A 2,500-nucleotide genomic window follows, 5' to 3' on the forward strand; every position below is an offset into this window, starting at 1 on the left:
GATAATTTTATTTTGATAATCATCTTCGCGATAAATAAAATATAATAAAAAGAAGAGAAAAAGAAAGAGAAGAAAAAGAAAAAGAAAACAATCTAAGTGACTCATTATTTTCGTCGAAATTCTTACGATTCATATGTTACTTAGTCACTGACGCTCGATGATTATTCGATCGATAATGTTTTACCAAATTGTATATACATACATACGTACATAGATATATATCTAACCACAACGTTACATTTCTTTTTTTATAAGTAAAACGAAATCGTGCCACGTAATATACGCATCACTGATCAAACAGACCTACCGAAAATTTATTCAATTTCCAAAATATTTTTCTACTCCATATAACGCAAGGACATATGATATGTATATATACATATATATATATATATACATACATACATACATACATATATATATATATATACATACATACATACATACATATATATATATATATATATATATATATATATATATATATTGTATATCGTACGAAGAGATTTCATCAAACCTCGTTTTTGTTCGATCTGACGACCAATCTCAATTTCTATTTCCCCTCCCCCCCTTCATCCTTTCTTTACTTCCCTATTTAAACGATATTATGTATACGTTTATACGTGCCGCATATATCTACGTATGTATCGAATTTGAAGCCAATGAAAAAAAAACACATGTTCTGCTTTTCCAAGTAGTTTGATTATACAACATGACGTTCAGTCTCATTGAATGTTATAACATTCCTTTGTCGTTATCTCATTTATTAGTACCAATGTGTACGGTTTATCTACGTGTACGAGCTATTAAAAACAACGTGCAACGTGCATACGCGGATCTTTATCTATGTATTAATTATTGATCATAATAGCAAAGCTTGGAATTACCGACTACGCACTGTAAACTTCTTATCTTTATTTATTTTCCTATGAGTTTAAATATTTCGCTAATTAGATAGAACGTTAATTAGAGTTTCGTCTCTGTATAATTAGTTACACTTTTACAAATATGATCTCACGATATTTCTAAGTACATACTCGTCGATTCGACGAACGATAAATTGAATAAATCCTCGTCATAGTTAAATATACTATATTATGTTAATAATATTATTCTCTCAAAGAGAAAAGTAAAATAATAATAATAATAATAATAATAATAATAATAATAATAATAATAATAATAATAATAATAATAATGATAATAATAATAATAATAATAATAATAATAAATAATAGTAATAATAATAATAATGATAATATATATATATATATATACATATATATATATATACATATATATTTATTTATGACTTAGACGTACCGCGATGGTCTTCCGTTTTTCACGTTTCTTCAGAAGAAGATTTCTCACGAGCATCGCTCGTAGCTGAGACAAGTAGACCCCGCACGAATCCATCCTGCGAGATACACTCGTCCTTGGTATTTCTGCAAAAGAGAGAAAAAAAAAAAAAAAAACATATAATTATCCATATATGCATAATATTTAATTTAGAAAAAGGAAGAAGAAAAGAATTGGGCGAGATTCGAGGAGCAATGAAAAAAAAAGAAAAAGAAAAAAAGAAAAGAAAGAAAGAAAGGAAAAAGGAAGAACAGCTTTTTATTTTTTTCCCTTCTCCCTTAAGAAAGGACAAAAGAACAAAAAAAGATTTATTATTACGTTAGGATGCATGCTTATTTCGTGAATTACCTATTACATAAATTAAAAAGGTACGTTCGACTATGAGATTAATATCTTCGCGAATAGTATTCAAAATCACGCCCTTCTAACGAGGTACCAAAGAAATGTCTAGGACATGGTCGATAATTCGTACTTTGCACTATTTAAATAAGTTCTCGCGTATAAGAAAGAGCTAAGTAAATGAGAACATATGTCAAGGCCTTCTTCTAAGGTTTTCTTCATCGTACCGCGTTTGTATCGCTTCTATCGAGAGACCTATCTTGATTATCGACTACTCTTCGTAATATGATTAGAGCCAATCTCTTCTTGGCCAATTAGACATTATTAGACGAAAGACGAGAATATATCGTAGGAGGATCCGCTTTAGTTTAGAGTCTAATAAAACGAAGAATTGTGATTCATTTTTGTTAATCTAACTTTTTCCTTTGCCCAATTCTTTCCTTCTCTCTTGTATTTCTTTTTCTTTTTTATTTCGTTTCTTTTTTCTCTCTTCTTCTTTTTCCTTTTCTTCTTTTTTTTTTTTTTTTTTCGCCCAAAGTTTAGAGATTCAATTAAATGGCGGAAAAGTTAAGGAACAGTTAGCGAGGAGAATTGGCGAGGGAAAAGATAAAAACAAATTCTTTTGACAAAGATTAAACATTGAAGGCTTTTTAACGTAGGATTTCAATGAAACGAAAAGTAGAAAATATGATCGCCTCGGTAGTATACTTGTTAACTCGACGGATCGATAATCACGCTTCTCTTTGTCAACTCGTATATACCACCTTTTGTATCGCCTCAATTCAGATATATTTTAGCCTTC

The 2,500-nt window shown here is 29.3% G+C and overlaps 1 protein-coding gene across 6 annotated transcripts in view; it reads right to left on the reverse strand.

The window, feature by feature from the left end:
* Positions 1 to 2,500, reverse strand: part of LOC118445939 (cholesterol transporter ABCA5) — a 31,712-nt gene that overhangs the window by 15,582 nt on the left and 13,630 nt on the right. For all 6 annotated transcript variants that reach the window (XM_035876058.2, XM_035876057.2, XM_035876055.2 and 3 more), the window contains one exon: positions 1,324 to 1,445. In XM_035876058.2, the coding sequence (XP_035731951.1) occupies positions 1,324 to 1,416 (93 nt within the window). In that variant the 5' untranslated portion in view covers positions 1,417 to 1,445. Of the gene's footprint in view, positions 1 to 1,323; positions 1,446 to 2,500 lie in introns of those variants that run through there.

Source organism: Vespa mandarinia, chromosome 4, assembly GCF_050613455.1.
Source record: "Vespa mandarinia isolate Hongniang chromosome 4, ASM5061345v1, whole genome shotgun sequence".
Taxonomy (NCBI): domain Eukaryota; kingdom Metazoa; phylum Arthropoda; class Insecta; order Hymenoptera; family Vespidae; genus Vespa; species Vespa mandarinia.